The sequence below is a fragment of the Onychomys torridus genome, chromosome 2 (assembly GCF_903995425.1).
Source record: "Onychomys torridus chromosome 2, mOncTor1.1, whole genome shotgun sequence".
Lineage (NCBI taxonomy): Eukaryota > Metazoa > Chordata > Mammalia > Rodentia > Cricetidae > Onychomys > Onychomys torridus.
The window spans coordinates 139,210,944-139,227,285 of NC_050444.1; the positions used below are offsets into that span (position 1 = coordinate 139,210,944).

Sequence of the window (16,342 nt, forward strand, 5' to 3'; positions counted from 1 at the left end):
GTTGGACGAATGGATGTATGCATGGATTGACGGTGAACTCATAGGTAGATGCATCAGGAGGTAAAAGAGAGTCTTGGTGCCTCATCCAACCCTGGTTCCCACCTCTGTAGAAAACAGAATTTGGGAAGCAGGAGGCAGGAGTGTAATGCAGGTGAGGAGCTGGATTCTTGGGAGGGAGAACAGCAGTTAGATCAGAATGCCATCAAGTCTGGGGAGCAGTGCGTCCGGCAAAGTGAAGGTGGTTGGTCTTGGATGATTTGATCACAGGAAGAGCTGGAGTTCAGGATTGTCCGGAACAGTACAGCTCCCAGGAGCACATGTGTGAGAGTGTGTTAGTTATCCACTGCTTAACAAATTACCCCAAACTTCATGTCTTAAAGCAAAATCTGTTGCTTGGTGGCTTGAGGTCAGGAATCCAGTGGGGCTTTGAGAGCAACTTTGGTTCTAAGCTCCCTGAGGGCTGTGATCTAGCTATCATACAAGACTGCCGCCACTCTGAGGCATGGCTTCTAAGCTCAAGGCATGTGCACATGCTCAGTTCCTCTGGGATTGTTGGACTGAGCAAGAGAAGTACTGTTTTACTAAGAGTTGGCCAGATGCTGTTCTCTGCCCTTGCCATGGGGATCTCTTCTTCTTTTTTTTTAATTAATTAATTTATTTACTTGATTTTTTTTTTTTTCGAGACAGGTTTCTCTGTGTAGTTTTGGAGCCCGTCCTGGGTCTTGCTCTGTAGACCAGGCTGGTCTCGAACTCACAGAGATCTGCCTGGCTCTGCCTCCTGAGTGCTGGGATTAAAGACGTGCGCGGCTGCCGCCACCACCTGGCCGGGGGTCTCTTCTTAAGGCAATTCATAGTGAGACAGTACCGACACTACCACCTGGAAGGAGAGCCGAGAAACGCACAGAGAGATGAAGACAAAGTCATGTTACTCAGGCGTGGCATCCCAGCCCTTCCAGAGAGTGACGCAGAAGCAAGCCAAGAGGTCTAGTCCACACTTAGGAGGAGGAGACAGAACTAGGGTGTGTCTGCCAGGAAATGGGGGTCGTTAGAAACTGTGCAGAGCTCAGGGAAGAGGTGTGCAGAGCAGGCAAGAGGGGCCAAGAGAGGCTGATGGAGGAGAATCTGCATATCAGAAATTACCTGGAAAATGAGAAACATCTGGGGCACAGCAAAGCCAGCGATGAGAGTCATCGTGGAGGGAGAGGTGTTAGCGGGTTAGCGGGGGAACACTTGGGGATGAGCTGAGGTGGAAAGACAGCTGGAAGGCGGCAAGCTGCAGAGGGGGGCAGAAGGCGAAGGCTTTGGAGGGGGAGCCGCTGAGAGCAGGGATGGCCGCAGGCAAGAGCAGTTGGGTGAAGCCTGGAGAGTCATCGTGTCAGAACCCTGTGTGCGTTGGCTCTGAGGCAAGTGAGTTTGCAGGCAAGGGAACGACTACTCTGTGAAGAGTTTCATGCCCTGTAGCGCTCAGTTGACTCCATCTAAGATGGAGTCCAAAGGCTCCCGTCTACTACTCCGATGCCCTCTCCTGTGCCATGGCCTCCTCCCCTGGGGCGTGTTGTGGGCTTTGGCAGCCAGTTTCAGAGGGCCCATCCCTTGCCAGAGCCAAGAAGCACCCAGAGAGAAGAAAGTACACATTCCTCTGGGGCTCCCTGCCCCCTTCTGACAGGCATGGCCTGATTCCCTGCCCTTCCCCCCAAGCCTGTGCCAGCCTGTGGGAGTGCACCCATGTTGTCACGTGCACCAGAGCTGGGCTGGGTGCCAATCAGACAGGCTGACATCACAGAAAGCCACAGCCAGGCTTGGAAACAGCCGACACAATGGGGCTCTCAGAGCCATCTCCCCCCCTGGGACCGAGGCAGGGCTGGTCTCTGTTGGGACCAGGCAGCTGGCATACATTAAGTTCCCAGGAAGGTTCGTGAACACCTAGCATGCCCAGACAACAGGAGACACTCATGCTCATCCCTTTCTCCTAGTCCCAAGGAACCCTTGAATCTCCAGGGCAGACGCAGCAGCCCACCCACCAGCCTGCCCATCCTGCTCAATGCCTTTGGTCTTGGCATAGGGACCTGCAGACCTCACCTTTCTCTCTACCTGCAATTCCCACTGCGCCTCTCTCAGTACAGAGAAGACCAGACCAGAACCACACTTAAGTCCTCCACTGACACAGAATATGAAAAGGGGGACAGCTTTGCCTGGAGTGAAAGTGGGGAGTCAAAGTCCGCTGAGCTTTGCCTTCATGGGTCCCCCAGTGGTTCCTGGGACACAATGCAGCTGTATGGGTAGGCACATGGGTTGTCTCCAGAGGGTCTGGATTTGAAGCCTGGCTCTGCCATCTAGTCTCTGTATAGTCTTGGGTGAATTACTTAACAGTGCCTCAGCGTCCCCATCTGCAAAATGGGACTAGTTAACACCTACTTCCTGTGATTTCGGTGAGGGACCCATGAGTGAATACAGATAGGGCCCTTAGAACAAGACCTCTACTTGTTCATTGACCAACAAACGCTGGAGAAAACGCCTCGTGAAGAAGTCAGTCTGAGAACAGCAGGTAGGTCAGTAGAGTGCCTGCCTCATATACAGGAAGCCCTGTTCAATCCCCAGCACCACAGAAACCAGATACGGTGGCACACACCTGTAATCCCAGCACTTGGAAAGCCGAGGCAGGAGGGTCAGTCGGTTCAAGTCATCCTCGGCTAACGTGGGAAAATTAATTAAATTCCAAAGACCGTTTGTGCTCTGGCTAAAATGCAGGGTTACCAGGAAGTGGGCCAGAGTCTGAACCTCAGCTTTAGTACCCTCCAACTTCCACACCTCGCCTCCCAGGGCCTCAGTCTCTATACCCATGCAATGGGTGGTGCTCCCCAGCCCCGCAAAAAGTATTGACCCCGAGTTGGCTAACTGCAGCCATGCTGAGTGAGCAAAGGGAGCGGAGCATGCTGGGGTGGGGCTCCGTAACTTTGGCTTCAACATTCCCATCCCTTGCCACCCAGAAATCCAAGATCTCTACCTTCGAGAAGATGTGGGCCTTCATGAGCAGCAAGCCCTCAGCACTGGTGAAGAACAACGAGGAAGGGATCCAGCGAACGCTCACAGCCGACTATGCTCTGCTCATGGAGTCCACTACCATAGAGTACATCACACAGAGGAACTGCAACCTCACCCAGATCGGTGGCCTCATTGACTCCAAGGGCTATGGCATTGGCACACCCATGGGTGAGCGGGGGGGCCCAGGGAGAGGGGTGTGGTGCAGACAGAGGTCCTCAAGCCCTTCCATCCTCCTCACACACACATACACACAGTCCTGAGGATCATTCCACTGAGCCTGGGAAGGTGGTGTTCCCTCAGCCAGGAGCAGAGGGATGGAGCCACACCCCTGGCTTGGTTAGCCCTATCCTTGAGCAGTGAGAGCTGGGACCCTTGCCCGGTCCCTGTGGATACACCCACATACTGAGGGCCTCCTGGGGCCAGAGGACCCATACCCGGTGAGCAAGGCCTCCTAACCAAGATACCTTACCTGGTCTTGGAGGCGGGCCTCAGTGAGAGGAACCCTTGTTTTAAGTTAGCAGAGGCTTAGTCATGGTAGCTGGCTCTGGTAAGCAGCCCTCACTGACAACGCCCCCTCCCCGCTCCCTCCACAGGCTCCCCCTACCGGGACAAAATCACAATTGCCATTCTGCAGCTGCAGGAAGAGGACAAGCTTCATATCATGAAGGAGAAGTGGTGGCGAGGCAGCGGGTGTCCTGAGGAAGAGAACAAGGAGGCCAGCGCCCTGGGCATCCAGAAGATCGGCGGCATCTTCATCGTCCTGGCTGCCGGCTTAGTCCTGTCCGTGTTGGTGGCAGTGGGCGAGTTTATATACAAACTCCGCAAGACAGCGGAGCGGGAGCAGGTGAGGCCCTGGCGGAGGCTACGTTGGACAGGGAAGGAAGGCAAGGGCAAGATTAAACTGGTTTCTCCCTCCTAAGGGCATGCGCTGTCTCATCTCGAGGTCCTGACCACCATCACAATCCAGCCATGTTTTCCCATCAACCCCTGCTCCACTCCATCCCCAGCCAGTGTACTGTCAAAGCAGCCTCCACACTGATGCCCCAGCCCCCACACCTTCCCTTTTGCCTTGGCCTGGAAGCTCCATGCCTCTCATCTACTCGGCCCCCCCAGCTTCCACTCCTCTTCTCCATGTCAACCTGCCCTCCAGGCTGACTTTCCAACCTCCAGTGTTTCCTGCCCACCACATTTCTCCACCGCCATCTACAAGCTCCCTGGCAGCCAGTGAGTGCCCTGTCTCAAACTTAATTCAAACCATGTCAGCATCCTAAACCCCCAGGGTAATTGTTGAAGCTGGGTGACAGAGGCACGGGGATTCATTATATTGTACCCTCTACTTTCGCATATATTGGGAAATTTCCATAATGAAAAGTTTAAAAAAGAAAAGTTCTGAGGGATGGCCCGAGTGTGCAGATAGTGTAGCTAGTCTTCCCCTGCCTGATTAATTCAAGCGTGGTCAGGGCAGGAGCCCTGGGTACCGTGGCAAATTAGAAGCATGGAGAGAGAGTTTTAAGTGCTAATACCCTGGCCTCACTCCCAGAGACTCTGTTTAATTGGCCCATGGTAGAGCCCAGCTCTAGAGTCTGCAGAAGGCCCACAGGGTGAACTAAGCATGCACCTGAGCCAAGAGCTTCTGGGCTGGGGAATCGCCTCTCCGGTGGAAGTTCAAAAGCATCCAAGCCCAGTGTGGCTGACAGGAGCCTGCCGCTGGGTCACATGTGGAAGGCCTATTACAATCAGTGTCTGATAGATCCATCAAAATGAACTGGAGTTGTTTAACAATCAGCAAGCCTAAATCAACTGAGAGAAGGGAGAGACAGCACTGGCTGTGTGAGTTAACCACGGCCTTAGAGAAGCCTGAAAAGGTAGCATCCCAGACGACCGCCCCATTGGAAATCAGCTGTGCAATTGACTAGTGGTTGTCTGCCGTGGTCAAGAATATGGATTGTTTTGCTCACAAGGATGTTTGTCTAAGTGTGAGCCACACGTGAAACACCAGGGGAATACCTAAATGTTTAACAGGGAATGGTTCAAAACAGAACACCTACCAGGGTTTTTAGGAATCCCTGTTAAAAATGAAGTAAATTCTGAATTTCACTGAAAAATATACAGGACCTGGCCTTGGCTCACCTCTCAGACCTACTCTTTCCCATCCCCATCCTTTACTTTCCCTCACACATGACCCCTTTTGAGTCCATGACACACCCAACATGTTTCTGCCTCAGGACCTTTGCACATGTTCCACCTACCTGGAGGGCACCGCCTGAAGTACTTAGGTTTCATTTGGCCATTAGATTTTAACTCATCACCTCCTTAAATAGCCTTCCCTAGTCTCCACACCCCATACTTCCCTCTTCCACATCACGGCTTTAGCCTTTTAATAGCGGGCATGACTGGCTGGAGGATTTCCTTATTTGCATGCTTGTTGTCTGTTCCCATCCCATTGCTGGACCCTGGCTCCCTGGTCAAGTTCTCACTGGCTTTACCACTGTTCTGTGCTAACTCCCAGCATGCGGCCTTGCGTGTAGGAAATACTTGCAGGATGCAGAAAGACAATAGAGCAGGAAAGGTGGGGGGCCTGCCCGGTGCCACAGCCTGTGTGCATCCTCCTGGTGCTGATGCTCCATAGGCATGCTGTCTGAGTTGGGCCATCAGCCTGCCCCACTGGGCACCACCTAAGTCCAGGGCCACCTTCAGTAGCTGGTTTCAGAAGCCACTGCCACTAGATACCTGTGGGAATGCCACACTCCTGCTGTCCCTCTGGCTAGCTGCAGGGACCATGCTCAGAAGGCCCTTAAAGGGACCTATTCACTGAGTACCCACCTTAGACACGGGCTGAACTCCTGAGCAGGAAGCAGCAGTTAAAGACACATCAAGATGGGTTCCCCATGTGTGTCTCAAGGGTTTTTGCAGCCCTAACTCCAGGCTAGGCCTACTATTAGATTCATGGGAACAAAACCTTAGAGTCTAGGGGATCCCCCAACAGGTTCTTAAAAGCCCCTTAAGCTCTGTGCATATATGGCATTTGGGGTGCTGTGGGCTCCTCTGTGAAACGGAGAGGGGATACCACCTGCCCCTCCCCCCTCTGAGAACTTTTCCAGGCATCTTTCTGGGGCTCAAGAGGTTGGTGGCCTCAGTGCAGGGTCAGGAGGAGGAGAGGATCTGTCTCACTCTGCCCCTTCTCCCTCCCCAGCGCTCCTTCTGCAGCACAGTAGCCGATGAGATCCATTTCTCCCTCACCTGCCAGCGCCGTCTCAAGCACAAGCCGCAGCCTCCTCTGATGGTCAAGACTGACGCGGTCATCAACATGCACACATTTAACGACCGCAGGCTTCCAGGCAAGGATAGCATGAGCTGTAGCACTTCGCTAGCCCCCGTCTTCCCCTAGACGTGGGTACAGCGGGGACATCAGGCCTGGTCCACGCAGAGGAAAGCAAAGGAGACCGGAAGGGACATCCTCATCTCATGCTGGCCTTGGGGGTGGAGCTGCTGCCTGCATCCAGCTGTGGACCATCCAGCTGTGGACCATCAGCTCTTACCTACCAGGAAACCAGTGGGCCCTAGGCCAGCAGCTTGGGCTTCATCTCCTCTTGTCTTTTCTGTGGCTTTCTAAAGCTGTGAAGGCCAGCGAAAGCACATGCCTCTCAGGCTCCACTCGCCACCCCTCTCTTCTCCATAGCCAGGTATTTCTGCCATGGCTCTGCGAGGCCTCTGAAGATAGCTCTTATACTCTCTTCCTTTCCCTCAAGCCTGGGACCTTCTCGCATGCAGCCATGAGAGCAGAGACGCCAGCTTTGAACACCTTCAGGATGTTCTGATGAGGCTGCCTGTGGAAGTCCAAAGGCAGCCGTCCATCCATCTATGAATGGAAGCAAGGTTTCATGAGCCTTTAAGGGCTGTTCACCTCGGTCTGGTCTTCTCAACCTGGATTCACCCACAGCAGCCCCTTGGCAACATGGGAAGAAGTGTGGAAAGGAGGAGTTTGGTATGGGAGAAGGAGAGCGCACAGATGGAGGCTGCAGTCTCAGATGCTAAAGTCCAGTGTCCCAAGGCAAGGGTGTTTAGGAAGTCTCCGAGAACGTGAGTGAGGTAGCAACCACGGCAAATTCATCTCCACTTCTGAACCAGAGAAGAGAAGACATCCTCTCTCATAAGGAGTGTCCAAAGACTCAATTGACATTGGAAAGTCAGCCGAAGAAATACGGATACTATGAAAATCCCAAAGGCCCTTGATCAAGTGGACCGACTTTGTGGGTAAACAAACCAGCATTCAGGACACTGGGTTTTCCACCATCTACTCATTGGCGAGTCCCTGTCCCTGCCCATTTGAATTTGACCTCCCTCTGTCATCCCGAAAAGAGAAGAGCAGCCTCAAGTGACATGCAAGTCAAGTCAAAAGAGGGGTTGGTGTTCCCCTGCACAGACAAACTTTGGGGTAGGTGGGAGGAGCCAGGGGGACCTGAAGAACCTTCTGGGCATGCCCAATCTAAAGAGCCCCCTGGAGAAAGAAAGCTTTCAGAGGACCCCAGGCTGGGGAGGGAGAAGCTGCCTCCTGGAAAATTAACCAAAGACCCAACACAGAGATGCAAGGCCATCCTGGCCCCTGGTCTCTTTTCTGGAGCAGCTATGGTCTTAGGGGATTTGGGGCAGAAGAGAAGAAGCAGAGGTGAAGCCAGGGAGGGGACAGCCAAAGGGGTGAGTAGGTGACCTGTGGTTCCCACTCTGGAGGTTTGAAACTATAAAAGTCTTAGGAAAGATTCAGATGTGAGGGGTTAGGCAAAAAGTGTCCTTACAGAGAGCATGACAGGGCCATCAGGGCCCCCACAGCTAAGGGTGGAAGTTGATCTCTGATGAGGGACCAGGGTGGGCAACATGGCTGAGAACTGGGGGACTCTAGTCCCACACTCCCCCACTTTTCTGGTGCTGCCAGGCTTGGATGAGCTACATCTAGATCTCAAGAGCCCTCTCAGCAGAGGTGAAGGAACCCTTCAGCCAAGCACCCTTCCACACTAGCATGGGTGATTAATCCCATCATGCTGGTTCTCGGGAGCTCTGGCTGTTTGTCTGCACTGGAGGGAGGGAGGAGAGACTTGCAGCCAAGCCCAGTGCATACAAAAATAGGAAAAGCCATGCTGGCAGGAGGGAGGAGCATGCACATATCTGTGTGTTTGACTTTGTATGTATAAGTTTCGGGGGCTGATGATGAAGGACAGACATGATGGATATATAACATAGTCCATAGCAGGCAATAATAGGGGCCTCCTTTGGGACGTGTGTGTGTGTGTGTGTGTGTGTGTGTGTGTGTGTGTGTGTTCATGAGTGAAATGGGGAAGAAGGTGCCCAATCAGGACTAGCAATGGAGCCTCATCTTTGAAAAACCAGGAGAAGCCATGTTGAGATGGGGTTCTGATGAATATATGGATGGATGCAAGTGTGCATGAATTTGTGTGTGTGTGTGCACATGTGCAGTCGTGTGTGCACACACACACACATATGCATACATCTGTGTACTGAATGACAGGTTGGGGAGCAGGATACAACCTGCAGGATAGCCAAAAAATGTAAAAGGAGAAGCCATGTCATCAGAGATCCTTGTATGAGTGTATGTGCACACACACACACACACACACACACACACACACAGGTGTGCAGGCTTGTGTGTGTGCCCTAAAAACAGCAGGGGAGGTCAGATGAGATTGCTGTGCCCTGTGGGTGAATGTGTGCTATTCAGGAGTCGTGTGAAAATGGTGTGTGTATGTGTGTGCTGTGTGTGTGTGTGCGCGCTCATACCCAAGTATGTGTGTGTGTGTATGTGTACGCATACCCAAGTGCATGAGTGTGTGTGTGTGTGTACTCATACCCAAGTGTGTGTGTGTGTGTGTGTGTGTGTGCGCGTGCGCGCACACGCGCGCGCGTGCGCTCATACCCATGCATGTGCAGACGTGTACCTAAATTCCAATTCCCATCATGAGTTGAGGCAGCAGAGCAATCAGTAAGGCAGGACACTGAGGTTTGTTTTCGTGCCTATTGTAGGAGGGTCATTTGCCACAGCTTTCCTGAGGCTCCCTGGGAAAGTGCACAGGGACTTTTGGGGCTCACAACTGGTGACTCCTTTGCTGTTTGTAGTATCCTGTTGGGAGGAAAAACATCCCCTTTTTCTTTTCTTTCTTTTTTCTTTTCTTTTTTTTTTTTTAAACCAACCAACCAACCCTGCTGTCAGGATCCCAATGAAACCATTCTCCAGTCTGTTCTCATCCACTGTATTCATTAACCACCGTCTTATGTTGTCCAATACAGTTTTATAACACACCCACATCTGTGTTCATATCACACATGTGCTTTTGTGCATGACACGGCAGATGTGTCATGTTCTTCTGAGGCTATGCACATACATAGACTGTGATGGGAAAAGGAACAGGACATGGTGGGAAGGATGTTCATAAAGGTAACGAAGCATGAGGGTGATGGCACTGGGTTGGTTTATGGACTCATAGGGGTAAGAGGGGTGGCATGCTGCAGGATCTCCCCTTCCGCTCGAGCCTTACATCCAGAAGTGTGGCTAATGCCTGCCCTCTGGCTGAAGCCCTGTGTTTGTCCTAGAGACCAGCCCAGTGCCAAGCCCCCTGGAGACCACCCTGCCCAGCCGAGCTGTGTCTCTCCCAGGGTAGGGATGGAAGTCAAGAAGGAGGCAGATCAAGTGGTAACCTGTCCCAACCCCCTAAAGGGTGCACAGAGTTGGGGATGGAGCACACAGAGGCACTGAGGAACTATGGGAAACACCAAAACTGGTGTGGATGGAGCAAATGGGGCATACCTAAGCAGGTGCCAGCTGGTTGTCTCTGTCTGATCCTATAGACCAGCCCTGAATGGAAGAGCACCTCATGCCACTATGTCTGGGCCTGAGCCCCATCTGTATGTACTAGCCCAGTGGAGGGGCAGCACCTACCTTGTCCAGGCCCTGGGGGCCATTATACAGTGAGCCTCCTTCTGCAGCTACCTTGACCTACATCCAGTTTCTCTGCTATGGACAGATGATGAAACCTGAGCACTCTGGGTGATCAGGTGGCTCCTGTCTGCAGATGTCTTACAAGAGGGGAAAATGAGGTGTTGGTCAGTGTGCTATACTTAGAATCCCTGAGGTAGGAGACTGCCCCTCCTCAGCCTGGACTGCATCTCAGCGGGAAGAGCACTTCCTGGGTCCTGCCCTTGTAGCATGCAATGGGGGAGGGGTGAACAGATTAAATACATCCATGGGGGAGCAGAAGTCAGACTGGGCCCACAGTCCCCAAGTATCGTCTGTCCCTCCTTACCTTTCTTTATGGTCCGGGGAGGGCTGAAGGTGGGATACAGCTGCAGCTGCTTCATGTTGCATGAGGTCATGCCACACACACACTCCAGAGACATTCCCTATTGCAGGCACCAGCATCTGAACATGACAGCTCCATGGTCCTCCTCTGGAATTGCCCTGCGTGTATGCCCACCTGGAGGGCCCTCATGTCATGGACAAAGAACTGTATGGCATTAACAACTGGAACCCACACAGCCCAGTGGACAGATTCAAGAATTGGGCCCAGCCCTGTGGGCAGGTCTTTAAGTTAGATATATCTGGACATCCCAGGTTGTTGGGGCAGGGTGCACATCTGGAATAGGCCTAGCCACTTGCTGCGGTGGAACTTGCTGCAGTGGAAGGGGCCTTGCCCTCTGTCTCCATGTTCTGGAGTTGAAATTTTAGAGCTGAGGTATATGTGAAGTTACAGAACTGTTTTAGGTAGAAGGCTAATGTTCTGTACAATATATATATGAATGTAAAATATATATATGCTTATATATATATGCACAGTGTATATATGACCCACAACCCCTGTGTATACAACCCTTCCCTGCACGTCTGCACACAGTGTACAGAACCCAGCCAGTATGGGTGGGGACCCAGTGAGAGATGGGGGCTTCAGCAGAAAAGTCAGGTTTACTTATACAGCCCTCTGGAACCGGCCTTGCCAGCATCCATGTTATAGACCATGGCAAAGAGGGGCAGACTAGTGTGGAGCTGGCAGGTGAACTGGGGAAGGGCCAGCCATGGATGAGAGTCTCCACCTGGGAGTCTCTAAGGCAGGGCAGTGGGCATGTCTGGGAAGCACGGTCCTCGGTCCTTTGGGTCCTTGATCTCTGAGCCAGCATCACAATGGAGCCTCAGTGCTAGGGAGAAGAGTGAGGGGGGGGGGGGCGTCGGTGCCCCAGGCCTACCCTTACACCTGCCTGCAGAACGGTCTGGAAGGCGTCAGGCTGTATCTGAAACATCCTAGATGTCAGAGGACCCTGGGTCGCCAAGGCCTCATGTATGCAAGTTACCCACAGCTCATGGCTAGAGTGAGTCTCTTTTGAAGAGAAAGGCCCAAGGGCACTGCTGACATGCCCATTCAGCACCCTGATAACCCAGTTATGGATCTGGCTCTCATTCTCCTGCCTTCTAGAATAATGGTCCTCAAATCACCCCATAGTTTTCTGTTGTACTTTTCTAGACCAAAATTCTGAGGTCTCCCAGTAGAAGGAAGAACTATAGATTCAGTTAGAGACTAGCCAAGAGGCTGCCCCGTTCATTCTGACAGTGTAAGATGTGAGGGGGTTATCAAGGAACCAGAGAGATGGGAGATGAGAGATTCAGGAAGGTGGCGCCTGACCTTGCATAGCCCCTTACTGTCTGCCGGTCTTTCACTCTGTTGCTTCTTCCCAAAGAGGGCAGCTGGCAGCGAGCCCTTGACAGGCAGGCCACAGACCTCTGTCCCTGCCTCACCTGGATCTGTCTATTGCCAGTAATTTGAGGCCTTCCTGGGTCCAAGCATCAGCGCTAGAGTGTGCTGGGGAGAGGAGACCTGGGTTTTGCTTCTGTGTGGTCTGCAGCCTGCCCTCTGCTTCAGCCCCAGCCCTCAGGCCATCTGCACTTAAAGGCCAGGCCCGCTCCTGCAGCCATGGCCAAGCGCATCTAAATCCAGCCGCTGAGGAGGGTCCTGACCTGGCTCCATAGAGACCAGAGGCTCCAGGAGCCCTCACGCCACTGTGCTCTGAAACCCCAGCCCATCCCTGCCTGGGCTGACTTCCTGGCTGGGCCTCCGTGGTGGGGACCTGAGCCCCCAGACAGCACCATGGGACTCCAAGAGTCCTGGCCTGTCCCACTACCCAGACCAGAGTGCCTGGACAACCCCCCCCACTCCCACTCAACAAGGTTCCCACACACTGGTCTCTGGGCCATTCAGGGGGTGCCCTTTGTGGACATGCAGAATTTCTATGAATATAGTTTTTTGTAAACATTTTGTAACAATTTGGGTTTCATAGTAACTGTGTTACTTGCCAATCATTCTAAGCTGATGTAAATAAATTTCCAAACAAATCTGATTATTTTCCTTTTTAAGACACTGTGATATATCAAAAGTGCACAGTTTGCTGTATGAAGTAATATGGTTTTAAATTTTAAATAAATGTTTTTAGAAAATGGGTTCCTCCTGAGGTATGTTTTCTGTTCTTCATCTCCCTTCAGAACCAGAGGTCACAGGCAGTTCATGCTGGCCATCTTCCTCCCAGGAATGACAGTTTCCAGGGAAAGAGATCCTGTGCTGAGCAGGTAGCTCCTTCCAGCCCAGGCTCCTGGTTCCATGGCTACAATGTCACCTGGCTGATCTCTGTCTTCACCCCTCTTAGGCTTGTGCCTCTTCAGCTCACTATCATCACAGGTTCTGAAGGAGCTGCTATATCCCTAGGTGACCCTGTCCCTTTGGTCATAGTTGATGAGGTCAGATGAACATGTGACAAGAGGTTTGCTGGTCAGATCACTCCCGAGTTATTCTCGTCTGGGAGGGAGAAGACCCTGTAGGTTACCCTCTGGGGATGGAAATGTGATGTGCAAGTTCAGAGTGATTATTTTAAGCAGGGAGAATTGGGTGTCAGAGGAAGAGATGAGAAGCAAGGTCAGTGGGGGCCCCCAGGAATGGTTCCTAAGAGAGTACAGAGCTGGTCCAGGTGGAGAGCCATCTCCTCCCTCTAAGCCTGGCACAAGAGCTTGGTGGGAAAAACACAGGAGTCTCAATTAAAAAGATACTACCATCACAACCCCTATTATAATTGCATCTCACTGTCCAGGAAGCTGGAGGTGGGTAGCGGATGGATGCTGCTAACACTCTCTGGTTCTCAGGACAACACATTCCAGATGGGAGTGAGAAGGGAGTGTCTGCACCCCCTCTGCCTCTCAGACTCACACAGATAGATTCACTTAGAGACTGCATTCCCTCAGAACCCTCCACATTGCTCTATGGCGTGAGCAGAAAACAGCCAATATGTGCTGAGGGTTTCTCACTGGGCAGGCCTGCCCTAAACTCTCCGAATGGGTAGGCTCGTGTTAAGCAATCAAGCCTGTGTAATTGTAATTCCCAGGAGAGTGGCTATGATTGAAGCAGTTGGCTCAGGTGGCCACTTGTGGTCCCAGAAGCTGTGCCCTAAGGAAAGAGAGAAGTCACTAAGTATAATCATGAGATATAGGCTCATAATTTTAGAGGGACTGAAGGATCTGGAGGGTCCTAAAGGCCGTGTGGACTGGCAGCATCCTGAAAAACTTTGCCATCCTGTCCCATGACCGGGCAAGGGTCAGGCAAGACCCCAACAATCTCAGTGGACGGAGAAGCACCCGTCACCCTATGGACTACAGTGGCAGAGAACTTTTGTTAAACCTGGAGCTACAGCCTGGCAAGGAGGCATAGAAAGATCCTGGATCGAAGGATGTCTGTCCATCATCGGGAGAAGTCCTGGGGGTGAGCACACCAGGCTTCGGGGAGGACTCCAGGTCCAGCAGAGCGTGAGGAGAAAGGAGGCCCTGGTAGGGCTAAGGGAGAGCAGTGACTACTCACCCATCCATTCCTTCATTGAAGACTTGAACATTTCGTGCAAGAGTTCTGGCCCTACTGCAGGTGTGACCTTGAACAACCAACTGAGTACCCTCAGTTCAGTTTCTTCATCTGTGAAACACATGGTTATAAGGACTGTCCACTCGGAGTGATAGTGTAAACTGCTTGTCACAGGCCCAACCTGTCGGAAGCCAACAATACACGAACCTTCTTCTCTTTGACCATCTCCCAAGGCAGCCAGGACAGATGACATGGACTTGGAGTGGGGTAGGAGTCTCAAATCCTCCCGACCCTGCCTTGATGTTCACAGGTGGCTGCACAACTCATAGCTTTGGGGTGGTTCTCCTGTGGGACGGGAATGCCCACTTTGCTGCCTTAGGGAGCTCACACTGACAGGAAACAAAAGATTCAAAAGCCGAGTTGAGAGTGTGATGTGAGAGGGCTGTTCTCCAGGGGGCTTTCTGACCCTCAGCCAGGGCCTGGTTCCTTGCTTTTGTCTCCGGTGAATTCCCAGGAGCAAGGCAAGGAGAGGAAGTCAAGGCCGGGGCACTGGGACTGCAAGCTGGCCTGGATCCTGCCCGCAGGGCCTTGATGGTTCTTTCTCAGAAAACAGAGGCTGAGTATTTAAGAAGCATCTGTCATTATGGAAACGAAGTTGCCAGGCCATTTTTTTTTTCCTTTTCCTATTTTTACTGCGGGTTCATTATCTTATGCAAATGAGGCTGCTGATGAGGCCTTTCTGCTGGGTGGCCCATGCTGGGACCAGCTCCACCAAGGGGATTTATTGTCTGCCTCAACTCCAGACACAGGATCCAGGATGTGAAGACCCACAGCGATGGCTTCCAGAGCGGCAACCCCGACCTGAAACAAGCCTTCCTCTGTACCCAAAGCAAGGCCCTGGACAGTTCCTGGCATGTCGAGAACCTTAAACTACGAAGGCCCAACTATCGGTCGCACAGGATTCTGAGATAGCTTAGACTCACCGATATCTAGAGCCTAGCAGACTGAGTGGCCATCCCCAACACGACAGAAGGAAGACAAAATACCATGAGAAAGGTGCAGTGTCAGCCTGTCTCTGGAACAAGGCCTTGGGCAGCCTAGACCATGTAACTTAAGAGTTCTCAACTCAAGGGCAAGAGAGCTGGGGTGTGCAGCCACTAAGGTCCTTACCAGCTTTGACTGACCCCCAGAGCCCGCCAATCCCAAATACTTGTGGCATACCATTAGGTAACAAGGGAACCCTGAACCAGGACAACGCCTCAGGCAGAGCATGGCTGCAGGAACACTGTAAGCACAGGAGATGTGTGTTGACGGTGTCTGCTGTGGGGTCATTATATTGATGAAGAAACTGAGGCTCAGAGAGACCAGTCTGGGGAACAGTTCACAGACTAACTCAGGACTCTCTGCCTCTCCAAATGGCCCACAGCACCTCACCCCCTTTTAGCCTCCCTGCTGCTCACAGCTCAAGCATCAGGTCCCTTGCCTAGCCCTCCCCCACTCCTGCAGTGGCTGGCTCTAGGCTGTCTCCCCGGCCATCTTTTCGGTGATAAGCATGTTGACAAAGCACACATTCTCCCCAGGGAGCCCAGCAGCTTCCACGTGCAGAGAACATTTTCTTCCAGAGACTGTGAGCCTCTATTGGGTCCCCAAGCCTCCAGCCCTGACTTTCACTTCCTTGTGAGGACCAGCATCCTCTGTGTATTCAATGACATTGTTTCTACACCTCATAACACAGCTGAGCCAGGCTAACTTTATAACGAAAAGAGGCTTGTTGGTCTCACTGTTTGGAAGTTTAGAGGCATGGTGGCTGTACAGGTGCTTCACCTCGCTTTGGTGAGGGCCATTCAGCCACATGACATCATGGCCAATGGCATCAGTGGAAATGGGGTGGGGCAGTAAGGAGTCACATTGAGCACCAAGGCACTGAGCTCTTACAACAAACAGTCCACCCATAGGAACTTCCCAGGGGTACACCCCCAACTGACCTACAACTTATCTTTTAAAAGCTCCACCCCCAACATAGCCACCAAAACCCTGACTCCCAACACATTACCCTTTTAAAACACATTCAAGCCATAGCACCCTGCTTTGCTACAACTCAGTCTCTAACCTGGTAACTCATGTCCTGGAACAGGAACACAGGCAAGTATTTCCTAAGAGCCTTCTAAGCACTGCACCTTGGGTGGATACATTCCCCTGCTGGCAGCTCAGACCCTCACCACATTCCCCAGAGGCTGGGCAAGAGAAATGGAAGATAGGAAAAAACAGAAGTTTCCCGATCCTCCAGCTGAGGGTGGGGGAGGAAATTATAGCAGTCTCAAGACCCAATGTCACCACCTCTGTGCCCTCCCGAGTGACCTAGACTTCTAGCCCTGAAGGTCTAGGGACACTCAGAATCCCCTCCTGTCGGA

At 52.3% G+C, this 16,342-nt stretch overlaps 1 protein-coding gene across 1 annotated transcript in view; it reads left to right on the top strand.

Annotated features, from left to right (window-relative positions):
• The window catches only part of Grik3 (glutamate ionotropic receptor kainate type subunit 3), a 216,685-nt gene extending 207,849 nt beyond the window's left edge, over positions 1–8,836 (top strand). The window contains exons 14-16 of the mRNA XM_036177903.1: positions 2,988–3,210; positions 3,636–3,886; positions 6,236–8,836. Coding sequence (XP_036033796.1) covers positions 2,988–3,210; positions 3,636–3,886; positions 6,236–6,430 — 669 coding nt within the window. The 3' untranslated portion in view covers positions 6,431–8,836. The remainder of the gene's footprint in view (positions 1–2,987; positions 3,211–3,635; positions 3,887–6,235) is intronic.
• The last annotated feature ends 7,506 nt before the right edge of the window (positions 8,837–16,342 follow it).